The sequence below is a fragment of the Micromys minutus genome (assembly GCF_963924665.1).
Source record: "Micromys minutus genome assembly, chromosome: 19".
NCBI classification, from domain to species: Eukaryota; Metazoa; Chordata; class Mammalia; order Rodentia; family Muridae; genus Micromys; species Micromys minutus.
The window spans coordinates 38,183,446-38,197,963 of record NC_137954.1 but is presented as its reverse complement, the minus strand read 5'-3'; the positions used below and the strand labels follow the sequence as shown (position 1 = coordinate 38,197,963).

Below are 14,518 nucleotides of genomic sequence, written 5' to 3'. Positions count from 1 at the left end.
TCCCGGCGGATCGAGCACCAACCCAGCATGCAGGAAGACCTCAGTTCCATCCCCAGCCTCACATAAATCTAGATATGGAGGCACAAGGCTGTCATCCCAGGAGACAGGAGGATTAGAAGTTTTAGGCCATCCTGGACTACATGCCCGTAAGTCAACCAGAAAATACATAAGATCCACGTATGCCCTGTCTCAATACAGCAGAAGGCCCATGACCAGGTCAGGTAGATTTCTGTAGCCTTGGTTTTGAGGAAGGAAACAGTCGTCAATACATACCTTTGAGCTGTGCATAAGGCACATGACTGCCATCCCTGCAATCCAGCTGACGCATGAGGATGAGTCCAGCCCAAGCTACTAAGTTGTGTGGTTTTGATGTCAAATGTCCCCAAAGGCTCCTGTGTTGGAATACTTGGGCCCCAGTTGGTGGTACTGTTTTGGAAGACTGTGGAGATTCAACAGAGGAAGTGAGTTGTAGGGGCCGGCCTCACCCCATTTCCTGTCTACTTGATGCTACATGGCTGTGGAAGTGACGTGACCAGCTGCCTCATGCTCCTGTCACCATGGCTTCCCTGCCCTGGTGGACTGTAGCACTTCCAACTGTGAGCCAAAGTCAGCCCTCCCTTAAGTTGCTTCCTGTGAGGTATTTTGTCACAGCAGTGAAAAAGGTAATTGATCCAACCCTCTCAAACAAGCAAAGTCACCTTTAGAGTTTCCCTCTAAAGAGCTTTGCTACTTCTCCAAACACACAGGACAGCCCAGCTCCCATCTCTGCAGCAGCCTGCACAGTGGCCCCTGGAAGAGGCCTTCTCAGCCCCGAAGGCAAGGTGGAAGGAGCTTGGGCCCTCCCCGCTGACAGAAACCCAGCCCGGATTCTATTTATAACCATGTGTTCTGCTGCGGGGACAGGGCTAACTTTGGGCATGCATTAGGAGGAAGAGCAGAAGGCTGAACACCTTCTCTCACAGGGACACCACAATGACCAGCTGGGACTCGTCACCAGATTACCCCCTCAGCTCAGACTTGGTGAGGAGATTAAAGTCCGCTCTGGCCACTGGGGATGAGAACACTGTGCAGGAGCTGATCTGCACCGAGGTAGAGCCTGTAGACGCCGTGATAGAGCTCGCTAATGATGACTGGATGAAGGAGCCTTCAGCCAAGCTGCCCACAGCCGCATTGCTAGGTAACCACAGGAAGGCCACAGGCCAATTACTAATGCATGCTGGGGTCTGCCCTGGAGACAGAGGCAAGGGCTCAACAGGGTGATGTCTCTTTAATATCTATTTCTTATATAGCTATGTGTTAAAGTAAATAACAAATGGGAGAAGTCTCCAAGACAGTAACTGTGTTGGCAGGTAGACACCATGACAGACAGTACTTCGTGGGTGTGTTCAAGGGTATGTCTTAGTTAGGGTTTCTGTTGCTGTGAACAGACACCACAACCATGGCAACTCTTATAAAGGTAAACACGTCATTGGAACTGGCTTACAGTTCAGAGGTTTATCCATCATTGTCATGGTTGGAAGCATAGCAGCATGCAGGCAGATGTGGTGCCGGAGAGGTAGCTAAGAGTTCTACATCTGGACTGGCAGGCAGAAGAAAGAGAGAGAAATACTGGGCCTGGCTTGAACATCTGAAGCCCCAAAGTCCACCCCCCCCCCCCCCCGTGACACACTTCCTCCAACAAGGTCACACCTACTGCAACAAAGCCATGCCTCCTAATAGTGCCATGCCCTATGGGCCTATGGGGGTCGTTTTCACTCAAATCAAGTAGCCAGCAACTACCTAAGACAACACTGCAAAGATCAGTAACTACAGTGAGGCTGCAGCTGTCACTGGGTGGTAGAATGCTTGCCTAGTATGTCCAAGACTCTGGGCTCCATCCCCGCAACTGCAGAATAAATATATAAGTCACATATCTACTTGTACTAGACAGGCAGCTTCTGGACACACATCCCCTTCAGAAACACTTTCTGGTATCAGGTCTTGATAGCTTTTGCTCTGGCAGTTTCTGTGACTTCTAGTTACTATGCGTAAGTGAGAGGTCCCCTCTGTTACACCTCGGTACTGTTCCTAGGGTTCAGCACAGGTGGCGTCATCTTTAGTAATGCTTACATACATGCTTGTCACATGTGCTGAGGACATGTGTGTGTTGTCTTAACACCAAGCTCAGCATCACACAGAGTAACTGAGAGAAAAGCAGAGTTTCTGCTCTGCCCCAGGACGAGCTGTCCTCACGTCCATCTCTCTCCTCTATTTGAGGGTCTAAATTTCACAGGCCCACAGCTACAACACAGGGGTCTTTCGATGGTCAGTTTCCATGCCCAAAAAGATTGACAGTGGGGACTGGAGAGATGGCTCTGTGGTTAAGAGACCCTCTACTCTTGCAGAGGGCCCAAGTTGAGTTCCCAGCATCCAAGTCAGATAGCAAATGACTGCCTGTAACTCTAGTTCTGAGGATCTGGTGCCCTCCTCTGGCCTCTGCAGTCACTGCATGTACACTTACAAATAAATGCATGTGCACACATTTTTATTAATGTATTAGCTATGCATGTGCATGCATAATTAAAAATAAAATAAATCTATGTAGCTACCTAGGTTTTCCAAACCTATCACATATGGAGAGTAACCACAAAACCCTTAAACCCACAAACCTGAGGAAGAATATTTTTATGCTACTGCTCTTATAAACAATGCTGTGATCTAAGTCTTTGATACCGCCTGTACACTCTCATACAGGCCTTACCTTCCCATAAGACCCCGGGAGCCATGTGACAGGTACATGAATATGAAATTTTCTTGCTATGTATTTCCAGTATCCAAGAGGAAGTAAGAAAACATGTTTTAGCATAGCCCACACCAGCATGAAAATTGCCAGTTTTGAGAATTCATAATGAAATTCCCAGTTTAATAAGGCTGCATGTGTGCAAATGTGTGTGTGAGTGTGTGTGTGTGTGTGTGTGTTCACATGGGTGCACATGGGGACAGGGGTACATGTGTGATTAGGGAAATGCATATGGTAGGAGGAATGACCATGCTTATGGGGAATAGCGATGTCAATCTCAGTTACTGTTTCTCAGGCTCCACCCACCTTGTTCTTTGAGACAGGGTCTCTCACTGGCCTGGAACTCACCATGTATCCTAGGCCGGTGGTCCAGAGAGCCCAGGGATCCACCCACCTCAGCCAGCTGTGGGATTACAAGCGTGCACTGCCACACCCAGTATTTCGACACAGGTTCTAGGGACTGAACTTGAGACCTCACAATTGTACGACAAACACTTTACCCACTGAGCCATCTCCCAAGCCCTTAACTATACTTTCTTTTCTCACCAGACAAAGGATTTTGGTTTTCCCTGTAGCATTCCTTCATTGTGTTACACGACGGTGTGAACCCATGGACCATGTCTCTCGTCCTCTTGAATCCATTTTGATCATTGTCACATAAGAGGTTCTTGGTCACTGCTACTGTGAGGTTGCTCCTGTGGTTGACCTCTGACTATAGCCAGCTGTTTTCTAGCTGGTCAGATCTGTCCTGAGCCCTGAACTCTATCCTTTAGTCAGACAACCCCATGTAGGTGTATCCATGCGCACACGTAACATTAAACATTTATGCACACACCTGTACATGTATGTGCCAGCCTGAGGAGCATGTGTGGGGCATGTCTGTCAGAAAACAATTCTGAATGCATGAAGGGAAGTGTAAAGTTGGAACCTAAAGGACCCATCTGCACGCCTGAGACTGGAGCATCCTTGCTAGGCCAACACTCCCTGTGGTATTGGACCTGCTTTAACAAAGGTACCTCTTATTCCTCCATCTGGGCTCCACGGGCCCACCAGCCGTGTACTGTAACCTTCAGCACATCTATCTATCCAGGAGCTGGCTTGGAGAGTAGAAAGGAGGAAGGAGGCCCTATTGGCACAAGTGGTGATGAGATCGGAAAAATGTACTCCTGGCCTACGCCACGCTTTGTATCAAGACTGATCATTGTGAACTTCCTCATCTCTGCCTATTTGGTCTGACTCCTTTTCGGCCTGGTGTTTAGAATGTGCTAGAAAGAGAAGGGCCAGGTCACTATCGCAGTCTGGATCGGTCCTCCTGTTCCTACCCATAGCTCCATCTCCTCGTGGGTGACCTGGAATCTGCTGCCCTCCACACAGTCTGCAGCCCTGCCACCAGCTGGGACCCCAGCCTGAGGAAGTATCCCTTCTGCACATCACCCAGTGTCACATCCCAAGTGGTTAGGATTTGTATATTGAAATCCCCTTTAGAGCATCCCTTCTCCCCCACGTAGCCAACTATTCAGCAAAGTCTTTTCTATCCAGTTTCTCTGCACAGTTCTTGAAACTGAGAAAATATGTCAGAGAAGCTACAATCCTCCTACCATGAGTCTATTATGATAGATTTTAGACCCAGACTTCTCCTTGCTGGATATGTGACAGTGTGAAGGGACAGTGAGACACTCAGAGTCCAGCCAGCCTCAACTGCCACCACACACTGTGTGAGACAAGAATGGTGCTTTGTCTGTCTTGTCTCCTAGTGCTGCATAGGGCATGAAAGGGGGCTTTCCTGAGGCAGGTCCTGAGGCTTCCCAGAGGAGCTCCAGGGTGAGTCTGAACTGGACCTGCTCCCTGAACATCTCTCAGAGACACTGGCATCCGAAAGTCCCTCGGTGGTATCAAGTTGAAGTTGGCATGCTTTTTATCTCATATGAACTTTGGCCCCTGAAACCACTGACTTTTTAGCCATCCCTTGGGACTCACTGCCTTAGGCCATGGGGTTGAGCCCCATCATTTTCCAAGCTACTCTGAAATCATCCTCCCAAAGTTTCCCTGTAGAGGCCTGAAATGCCATAGGCTCCTCTCCTCAGATGTGGAGTGCTCAACTCCTGAAAGCAAGGTTGGACCCTCCAGGAACAGTCCAGGAGGAAGCAGACCTGGAGGCACTAAAATGCACACGTGGTCTTTGGGATCCCTGCAATGTCGTTGCTATGGCATATGTGACTGCAGACTATACAAGGTACAGAGACTCAAGATCGCATGGATACTGTACAGAATCCAGGACTGTGGAGGACTGGAAACACACGGGGGGGGGGGAGTAGGAGAGGGTTAGAGTGGGAAATGTCTACTACAGGAGGAAAGAGATAGCCAAGTGTTGTCGGGAAAAATCATTCTGATCAGAAGAGGTCTCCATCCAGAAGACAACCTCAGCAGGAGGAGCTCTGGGCATGATTCAAAAGATGACAGATCAAAAGATGAGGGGGAAAGCTAAAGAGGGACCCGCCCATCACATGTTCATTGACCTATGGACTGTCTCTCCACCAGAGAGAAGGAGTGCAGGGGAGACAGACACAGACACAGACAGAGAGACAGACAGAGATAAACACAGACAGAAAGAGACTCAGAGACAGAGAGAGACAGAAGATGAGCTGAGAACATGATAGAAAACTTTTCTGGAGAAGCCCATTGGGTGCTCATGTACCCCTTGATATGGACCGGGGTCAGAGGAGCTAGGAAACATGGCCGTGGCAGAAGACAGAGCCATCACCTCCTGAAGTGACATCTGGAGGGAACACACTCGTTATTCCAGATTCCCTTAAGGTCTCGTCCCTTGGAAGACACCTGCTCTGTCACAAGAATGGACCTTAGGAACCAAGCAAGGTGCCGGAAAGGGGACGGAATCTTCCAGCTAACTCTCAGCTCTCCTACCAGGAGCCACTGTGGGTCCCAGCCCAACCTAGGTCAGGGCAAGGCTCTCTCACTGAGGTCTCTGAGGTGTCCTGTATCTCTGTATGTAAGGGGATGTTCCAGATGTGGATCAGGTGTGTGTGTGTGTGTGTGTGTGTGTGTTTGTGTGTGTGGTGTGTTTGTGTGTGTGTATGTGTGTGTTTGTGTTTGTGTGTTTGTGTGTGTATGTGTGTGTGTTTGTATGTGTGTGTTTATGTGTGTGTGTTTGTGTCTTTGTGTGTGTGTCTTTGTGTGTGTGTGTGTTTGTGTGTGTGTGTGTGTGTGTGTGTCATGTGGAACAACTCCCAGTCAGCTTCCCCATCCCAACAGTAATGTCCTAGTAAGGACTTAACCTCCCCTGCTCACCTTTACCTTCTTTCACACCCCATTCAGGGAGGTCACCCTTTTGAAAAGTCACACAGATTGAACAAGCGGCCACCTCACCTTCTCCTCTGCAAAAAAACATTCATCCTTTATCTCCATTAGTTACTGAAAAACATGGCTGTCTTCCTCTGTTTTCTGTTGTAACAAAATATTTGGTGCTGGGTAATTCCAAAGAAAAGAAGTATTTTAGCTTACAGTATGAGAGCTTTCCAGTCCAGTATGCTCAGCTTAGCTGTCCATCCCCTTGGCTGGATTGGAACATGGTATGCAGTATCATGGTGGACCACAGGACAGAGAGCTCTCATAGTGAGTCAGAAGTCAGAGACAGGATGAAGCCAGCCATGATTTTTAGCAAGCTTTTGTTTGTCTTTTATGTTATTTGTTTCATTTTCTAAGCTTTTTTGTGATTATACATCTATCATATATAATATTGGGTTTCATGATTATATTGTATACATGTATATATAATGTATCTGGCTCATAGTCACACCTACTACTGTCTTCTGACTGCTTCACACTCTTGCTGAACCCATTATTCTCTCCAATTAGGTTGTCTTTGGAGTGTGTGTGTATGTGTGTGCATGTGTGTGTGTGTGCGTGTGCACATTATGTGTGTATCTGTCTGGCCTCATGAGTTTTGCTCACAGAAGCCTGACTTTAAGGTGCTGAGATTACAGGCATGTGCCACCCACTGTTCCTGGCTTTTTACATGGGTGCTTGGGATCCGAACTCGGATCCTCATGAGTGTGCAGCAAGCGCCCTACTCCCTGAGCTGTCTCCCTGAGCTATTTCTTTTCTCCCAATGCCAGCAAATGTTCTAAACTCACATGCCCCTCCCTGACCTCACTCATCATATCCAGTGCCTTGCACAGGGCCTCAGCCGTGAGGAGAAGCTCAGATGTAGGATACAGTGCTGGCATGGACCAGCCAAGCTCCTCTTTTGACATTGCACCAGGTCCTATGAGCTGTGCTTTGCCACAGAGAAACGTTTTGTTCTGCTTCAAACCAAAGCCAACCTCCGACTATTGAATTTTTCATGACAACGGTATGATATGTCCTGGCTTCTTTCCCACACTGAATGGAACACGAAGAGAGGGAAAGGGGGTATCTGGGAGGAGGGTGTCAAGACCCGTCTAACCCCTCAAATGCATCAACCGTACAATTTAGTAACCGACATAATAGCACTACTTAAGAAACAACTGATTACTAATTGCTATTATTAAGGGTATCAGCATTCTGTGAGTCAGCTGAGGGCACATCACATACAAGTCAAGATGCCACTTGAATTCCTGATGGAAAGAGAGGAACGGATGTACTGTGTTGTGTTTAGAGCAATGGTATTTAAGCGACCAGGGGAAAGCTAAAAAAAGACTAATTGGGCTGTTATTAAGAGATCTCCCCGGTAGCATCCATAGGTGGGAATGTGTGCACACAAACATGCAACAGACATGCATGTGCACACGTGTGAAAGTGGGGACCAATTGTGCATGGGACTCCTCACCCAAGGCAGGATGCTGAGGGCACACTATCCAACAGGCCACCATGACAGTCATTCTTCCTTACATGAAAAAAGGGGCACCACATGGGTCATTTAAATTGAGAGAACACATGTGGTTCCTGCCATAAAAGAGACATACATGGTGACCAGGTTGAGATAGAGAAGGACGGCCTTTCAGACCATTGGTATCGTTAGAAGGGCAAAGGTCTAACAGTGATGTGACCTTGAACATGCCAGTCCACCGCTCTTAAGTTTAATTTCCTCACTGAAAAAGTAAATAGGCCAGTCTGAGTAAACCCTCAGGCTGTCTGCCAACTGTGCTGACTGGGGTTCTGAGATGGACTTGTACCGATGGAGATTAACATCAGACATTCCCAGCCAGCCTGCCTCCCTGAGTAGTTCTTCCCACAGGTCTGTGCAGACCATCCCCTGCCTTCAGCAGAGGGCTCTAGTGACTAGTTTTGGGTCTCTGGAGAGTGGTATTTATTGTCTGAATGGCTGATAGGAGACCAGAGTACACATTTGTATGCACAGAATGAGCCAAAGCTGGGCTATGAGGCAAAGGAGAGCAAGTACCTCAGCAGAGTGTGCCAGACCCACAGTCAGCCTCCAATGGAAGCAGGGAAAGAGGAGGCAGAGAAGTCACACTGAGCCGCCTGCTCTCAACACACTCCTCAAGAGGTGTTATCTCCCATCCCAAAGAAGAAAATGGCTCAGATGAGGTTCAGAGGTGTCAGGCTACGCAACTGAAGTCTCCCAGCCAGTGTGTATACAATACTCTCCTTAGTACTTCATTGTGCCTTAGAGGTCACCCTGGGGCTGACCTAGGCAGGACACCTAGCTCACTGTATCCCCTCATCAATCAGCAGTCAGCTCAGAGTAGAACATGGGGCTGGAGAGTTGGCTCAGAGGTTAAGAGCACGGTTGTGGCAACCGTGTCGGTTCCCAGCACCCACACGGAGGTTCACCACCTTGAGCAGCTACACGTGTAGTGCACAGACACACATGAAGGCAAAACACACATACACATATGGTAATAAAAATCATATCAAAATAAAAGAGTAGAGCATTGATTTCTGTTGTCTCTGGTCAAGACTTATGCTGCCTGCCCTCCTAAAGGCATTGTACAAGAAGGCCCATGAAAGCACCTTTCCCTTTGAGCCAGGACCTGAGGCATACATATTCTACCAGCACCCATACATGCATGTTTATACATACATACATACATACATACATACATACATACATATCTACTAGTTCAGAATTTCTAGTTCTGAACATTTCAGCAAAAGACTTCAGGAAGGGAGGACAGATGGACAGAAGGACAAACAAATGCACGAGGGGCTAGCTCATTTAGAGAATGAGAGCAGAAACTAGAAGCAGGAGGTGACCTGTGACAGGGAAGGAAAAGGAGATGTTCCCCACGGACTCGGCTGCTCACCCGGCCAGAGACTGTGGGGGCTGGGAGACCCTGCTCGCAGCAAAATGAAATTAAACCTTTCTAAGTACTTATAAATCAGAACCTAATGACACTACCCCACCACCAGCCTGAGCATTGCTCTTATTACTTTGATTCACAAGCCAGGAAAAGATCCGGAATTATGCACAAATTATTGTCCCATCTTCTTAATTAACGCTGATTGCAAAATTCTTGCTAAAGTCCTTGCTAACAGACTCAATTATGTACCGCCTGAATTGATTCACCCAGATCAAGTGGAATTTATTAGAAATACACTTTCCTACAATAACATCAGATTATCTTTGAATATAGTTAAATTATTTAGGAATAAGATGGCCGCAGTGGCCGCTCCCGCTTTAAATGACACAAAAGTGCCAAGAATTGGAATGTTTCTTTGCTTTCTGCAAGACACACACCCTAGGCGCTTATTTGTCCCAGAAGCAGGTTGAGTCACACTGTGAGGAGATGAAATGCATGTTTTAGAGCTAATGGTCCAGCTTCAAAGACATATGGGCAGGAAGAGAAAAATCCTACTGGGTCACGTCTCCCGCTCCACCCCACCCCCAGGACGAGCCATTCCTGCCTGTGGAACACAGTGAAATTGCAATTAGACTAAATCAGGATATTTTCAGAATCAAAATGGAGAAACAGACTAATAAAACGGTAATGTATGCTGATGGCACCCTCCCATTAGCATCACTGCCAAGCACACTGGAGAGTTTCAGTTTGGGAAGAACAAAAGGAAAGGAGAAAAACAGGAGAGAGGTTTTCTGCCTTCCCGCGATGATGCCTCCAGCTCCTGCAATGGTGCTCTGCCTCAGAAACATTGCAAAGGCAGACTAGTATGGCGGGAACACTCTCTGTAGCTGAGAGCTCGACCTTCCTAGCCCCATTTGCCCATGCCAACATCAGGACCTGGATATTGAGGGGGACCAAAGTTCTGGACTAGGGTGAATGAACTACTGTCCAGAGGCTGTGGTGATAAAGAAATAGCACAGTAGTGGGTGTGGAGCACACAGGGTATGAGATGCTATCCAGGACAGTGGGAAGCAAGGGGTGAACATCAGAGGAGGAAGAAGACTTGGAACTGTTCCGTGATACCAGGAGTCCTGGGCTTCAGTGCTGACATTTGTCTGAAAAGGTCGTGAGCAGCCATTAGGAAAAGGAATGAGAGCAAGTGATGGGGGCGTGGGGTGGGGGCAAGTCTGACAATTCTTTTCCATGCATAGGAAGGGTGGAAGTAGGACACACTGGTTCTGCTTTCTCACCTCGCCCTCCCTTACTGATTAAAACCGTGTGATGACACCAAGTACCCAAGCATGTCCCCCTTCCTTGAAGTTGAGGCTGATCAGCAGATCAAGGTGGGGGTGGGGAGGAGAATACATCAAACCTGAAAACATGTCAGCATAAAGCTCCCAGCCTGAAGAACAGAAAGGAAAATGAATGAAAGTGAAATGACATGGCCGTCATGTAGTATCAAAATCTGATTACACAGTCGGGCTCCAGACACAGTGGATCAGAACAAAATAATCAAAAGAGTAACTACCTCACATTTTCCAGAGTGGGTGGTGAAGGATATGAATTTACAAATCCAAGGTCAGCACACTCAAGGCAGAGAAGGGAGGAGAAGGTGTGCCTGGGTGTGTGGGTACTCAGTTACCATTTGAGAGTCACATTTAGCTTGTAATAAAGAGCAGATTCCATTGGCAAGGAAAAGCAGAAAAAAGGAAGAGAAAAGAAGATTTAGGGGTGAGTTGTACAGCTTCCCTTCCCACAAACCAGCAAAGATCCCTCTGACAACTGTTATTCTTTGTCAACTTGACAGACAAGCATCACCTGATAGGCGCACCTATGGGCATGCCCACTGTGGGCGGCACCATTCCCTGGCTGGGACCCTGTTCTGTACAAGTGGAGAAAGGGAACTGAGCATCAGTGTGCAGTCATCACTTTCTTCTACTGACTGTGGATGTGATGTGACAGTTGCTTCAAGCTCCTGTCACCTTGACTGCGCGGCCATGATGAACTTGGCTCTTGGTCTGTGTGAACCAGAATAAGATCTTTCTCTCAAGTTGTTTTTCTCAAGGGTATTTTAACAAAACAACAAAAAAAAAAATGAAACTAAGACAGTTCTCTACTACCCACAGCAAAAGTTAGCCAATTGGTTTTGTGAATAAAGTTTTATTGGCAGGAAGCCCTCTTCGTTTACAAATAATCTCCAGCTGCTTTTATAACCCAAAGGCAGAGCTGAGTAGTTGCTATAGAAACCACGTGGTCCATAAAATCCAAAACATTTGCTGTCAGAGGTTCTACAGCGAAAGTTTGGCACCCTCTATGCAACAGCACATGGTTTAAGTTTCAGGGCAAACACTGGGTGACCTGCCCACCCCATCATCCATTTCCCTTCACCTGTCACATATGGCTCCAAAGGCTTATCCACACTCCAGTGCTACCATGAGCTTGTTGGGAGGCAATTGTCCCTTGAGGGAGTGTTTGACACTTAGTGTTTGACTGCTAGCCATTAGAAAGTGATAGCACAATTTCACTAGTATGATTCGTGGACTTCTAAATATATTTTCATTATGTTTTTTCCCAGCAATTGTTTTTTAGTGGGTCTTGAAAAAGAATCAAGTCTGTAACAAATTGGGGACCCTCCCAAAAATAAGGGAGAAATCCCTGGCCCTTCACCTCTGGTGGTTGGGAAACTACACTACACCTCAACAAGGGTATCAGTCCTGAACCCACTCATTCTCTGAGGCCTTTAGGATCTCTGGATGCTGCCCACATATCCATTCCTCCTTCCAAGAAGTCTTGGGGTTCACAGTCAGACACTGGGGAGAGCTGGCCTCTTGGGGCACTGGCTGGGATCAACACCTGGAAAGCATGCTTGGTGGAGGTACACTGACACAGTTCTGACCCTGCAGCTTTGGAGCCCATGTGACTCGTCCGTTTTTAGGTCATAATGCCAGCCATAATGTACTTCTCACTGGGACCTGGAGCCCTCGTTACTCCTGGCTACACAGGAAAGGATCCTAGTGAGCGAGGTGACTGTCTAAGCTGAATCAGAACGTGACCACCCCGACAGCTGGAGTGTCAAGTCTTCCTTACAGGTGGGGGTTTAGGTCTGTGACAACCCTCAGATCCAAGCCCCAGGCCCTCTGCCAGGCTGCTTTGTTCTCCATCTGGACTCCAGAATGTCACCTTTTAAATGGCACCCTCATTTTAGGCATCATAGCACTGTGCCTCCTTCTCAACCAAGACAAATGGGGTTCACTCCCCGGCAACAATCAGGGAGAAAATGTACACCCAAGAGAGAAGCACACCAACGTAACCATAGGCTTCCCCACCCATGCCTCAGTTCTCAAATCATTACATGTAGGCTTATTTATTTATGAGCTAAAGCCTTGAGCTAGACCTGTTCCCCAGCTAGCTTCATAACTCAATTAACCCATTATTATTGTATGTCTGCCATGTGGCCGGTTAATTCTTCTTAGTTTTATATGTCCACCTTCCTCTGAGTCTGGGAGGGATGAAGCTTTCTGTGCCTCAGTATTTCCTTCTCTCTCTCTCTCTCTCTCTCTCTCTCTCTCTCTCTCTCTCTCTCTCTCTCTCTCTCTCTCTCCCTCCCTCCCTCCCTCCCTCCCTCCATCTTCCTCTCTCCCTCCCTCCCTTCCTCCCTCTCTCTCTCTCTGTGTCTCTCTCTATCTCTGTCTCCCTCCCTCCCTCTCTCTGTCTCTCTGTCTCTCTCTCTCTGTCTCTCTCTGTCTCTCTCTTATACTCTTGCCTCAGTTTGTTGAGCGTCACATTTTTATTGACAGGAGATGCTTTTACCCAGTGCACAAGAGATTATCCCTACACACCATCTCCCCAGTGCTCTGCTGAGATGCCACCTTTGGAAGGTTCCTGTTGTGGCCTCCAGCTACCCTGACACCTTACCTTGTCTGAGGTACTGGAAGCACAGATGCTTAGGTCTCTGATGATGTCGTTCCAGTTGCTGCTAATGACTGCTTTGTCTACCTCCCTCTAAATGCACAAATGCCCCCTTGAGGCAGGGACTCCCACTATCTGTCCATATGCTTTTAGTAACTGTAACATGCTTTCTATACATTAGCTCCATATGTGTACATTTCCAGTTCAGTAGAACAAAACCCTCCCATCCTCACCAACAAACTTCCAAAACCCAGTTCTGTAAGAAACTCTTTTGTGATTTAACAAGCAAGAAAACTTTCTAGTTGACATTATATTGGTTGAGGTAGGGATCTCATTTAATTCAGGCTAGCTTCAGCTCACTATGTAGCTGAGGATGACCTTGAACTATGAACTTGAATGACCTTGAATTGACAGTGCTCTTTTTTCCACCTCTCAAGTGCTGGGAGTACAGGCATGTTCCATCACACCGTTTTATGTGGTGCTGGGGAGTGAACCCCAGTCTAGGTGCGTACTAACCAAGCATTCTATCAACTGGGCTGCAACTCTGGCTTTAACTTACATTTTCTGCATGCATATATGTGTCTGGTATGCATCTGTATGTTCACATGTGTGGTGGGAGCATGTCTATGTGCAGGTGTGAGTGCGTGAGGTTGATGACAGATGTCTTCCTTGATTGCCAGCCATCTCATATTTTGAGACAGACTCTCCTGATTGAACCCAAAGCTGGAGAATCCCCTCACTGCATTGGGAGTCCAGGTGGTTGAGGCACTTTTGTGAGAGCCAGGGTTCTGAACTCAGTTCCTCCAGAACTTGACTTGCTGACCCATATCTCCAGGTCAACAGCTTACACTTTAAATTAATATATTTGGGTATTATATGAATTTAGTATTCATTTAGCTTATATAAATATTGGAGGTTTGATGTTACAATTTTTGCCAGTAAGTCTAGGGCTGGCAAGATGGCTCAGTGATAAAAGTGCTAATCTCTAGACCTGACAACCTTAGATCTATTCCTGGGACCCACATGATGGAAGAATAGAAGAGTCTCAAATGTTTCCTCGGACCTCCATTCATGACCCATAATGCTTGCTTGGGTACTCCCTGGCACATGCATCCATGGGCAATCATACATAAGCATGCACACATATGTATGTACACACTAAGTAAATAAATAAATGAGACCATAAAAAACACCTTTTAATAAAGTCCAGATATTGCACTCGAGTTGGAAGAGGCGAGTCCAGTCTCAAAATGGAGGGCCATGATCCAAAGGAGCCAGAGCAGCTGAGGAAGCTGTTCATTGGTGGGCTGAGCTTTGAAACCACAGATGACAGTTTAAGGGAACATTTTGAGATATGGGGCACACTTACAGACTGTGTGGTTCTGAGAGATCCTCAAAGCGTTCCAGAGGCTTTGGTTTCGTGACCTACTCTTGTGTTGAAGAGGTGGGTGCTGCAATGTGTGCTCGGCCACACAAGGTTAATGGGTGTGTGGTGGAACCAAAGAGGGCTGTTTCTAGAGAGGATTCTGTG

General features: G+C 47.2%; 1 protein-coding gene across 2 annotated transcripts in view; it reads left to right on the top strand.

Moving 5' to 3' along the window:
* The first annotated feature begins 940 nt into the window (after positions 1 to 940).
* ASB18 (ankyrin repeat and SOCS box containing 18) overlaps positions 941 to 14,518 on the top strand; it is a 61,328-nt gene continuing 47,750 nt past the window's right edge. For both annotated transcript variants that reach the window (XM_080933055.1, XM_080933056.1), the window contains exon 1: positions 941 to 1,177. In XM_080933055.1, the coding sequence (XP_080789181.1) occupies positions 973 to 1,177 (205 nt within the window). In that variant the 5' untranslated portion in view covers positions 941 to 972. The remainder of the gene's footprint in view (positions 1,178 to 14,518) is intronic.